The 1,433-nt window shown below is 40.6% G+C and overlaps 1 protein-coding gene across 1 annotated transcript in view; it reads left to right on the top strand.

The window, feature by feature from the left end:
- The first annotated feature begins 390 nt into the window (after window positions 1-390).
- The window catches only part of IL26 (interleukin 26), a 16,120-nt gene continuing 15,077 nt past the window's right edge, over window positions 391-1,433 (top strand). The window contains exons 1-3 of the mRNA XM_006767782.2: window positions 391-590; window positions 676-732; window positions 906-1,034. Coding sequence (XP_006767845.1) covers window positions 420-590; window positions 676-732; window positions 906-1,034 — 357 coding nt within the window. The 5' untranslated portion in view covers window positions 391-419. The remainder of the gene's footprint in view (window positions 591-675; window positions 733-905; window positions 1,035-1,433) is intronic.

Below are 1,433 nucleotides of genomic sequence, written 5' to 3' on the forward strand. Positions count from 1 at the left end.
CCTTAGAAAAGGCGATTTTCTTTTCACTTGGGAATTAAAAAAATTCACACACCTTCTGGAAATCAGGCTTATACATTGGCATGGCATGACTTTTAAAAATAATGACATCTGTTGTGATATGCAACTCAAGTTTTGACTTTTTTTGTGGGGTAGGGGGCTGAGGCCCCAATCTTACCAGTAAATTGGAGCTTTTGCTTAATGTAACAGATGGTGTGGTCAACGTTTTTTGATTATGAAGCACTCTTAAAAAAAAACCAGCCTAAGTGATTTTCCTCTATATAAACTGTATGCTATCTTTCACAGCATCTCATTGGAGAGGCAGCCTTGAGGGTTAAAGTAAGTAGGTTATCCTCTCATCTGTGAACACAAGCAACTCTCTGGCTGCTGTGAGTGACACAGGCCGGGTGAGGTGGAGGGAAATGCAGGGGAATTGCATTTTGACGTCTGGGTTGCTGTTTGCCACTCTATCTCTTGCCATTGCCAAGCACAAGCAATCTTCCTTCGCCAAGAGCTGTTACCCAAGAGGAACACTGTCCCACGCTGTTGACATGCTCTATGTCAAGACAGCAAGGCTCAAAGCAACAATTCCAGTAAGTACTAGGCTCTGCGTACAGTGGTGACGTAGAGGACATTTATAATTCTGGATAAAACTTACTTCTCTCTGTTTTATTGTAGGAAGACAGCATAAAAAATATACAATTATTGAAAAAGAAATCAAAAAAACTATTTATGGTAAGCCAGAGGGCCTTTCTTCTCCCCCAGGTTTCTAATTGTTTGATGTTTTTCCCCCTCCGTTTAAATTTTCCCAGATGGTCATTAAGTAATAATCAGGGGGATGGTTCAGTGACATTTTACAGAAGCGATGCACGGTTTACCTTAGGCGATTTCTTATATCTTGTTTGTAGAAAAATTGCAGATTCCAAGAACAGCTTCTGTCCTTCTTCATGGAAGATGTTTTTGGTCAACTCCAAGCTCGCAAGGAAATACAGTTTGTGGAAGAATTTCACAGCCTTAGGCAGAAATTGAGCCGCTGTGTAAGTACGCACAACAAACGTGGTGAGTTTGACCCTACAACCCTACCTAGAAAACAGCATGTGTGAAGCTGTCTCCACATCAAAGGGTGAGTAACAGGGCCTTTCTAAGCGTTGGCTTGTAGTCCACATGGAGAGTTCATTACTAGAGAAACAGGGCCAAGTAACCATGCACAACTCAGAGCGCCACTGTTTAGTGTAGCTCAAGGAATGGCATGTAAAACATATTGAAGCAAGCTAAAATAACATGGAATGCTACTCAAATACAGAGGTGGTCAAAAGCAGGTTGACAGTTGGTCATATGGAAAAGAATTAATAAATGATAATAGACCATGTGTTTTGTGTACTCACAGCTGTGAACCTATTTTTTCCCACCCTTGTATTTATTTAATTTTTTATCAT

Source organism: Myotis davidii, unplaced genomic scaffold, assembly GCF_000327345.1.
Source record: "Myotis davidii unplaced genomic scaffold, ASM32734v1 scaffold982, whole genome shotgun sequence".
NCBI lineage: Eukaryota > Metazoa > Chordata > Mammalia > Chiroptera > Vespertilionidae > Myotis > Myotis davidii.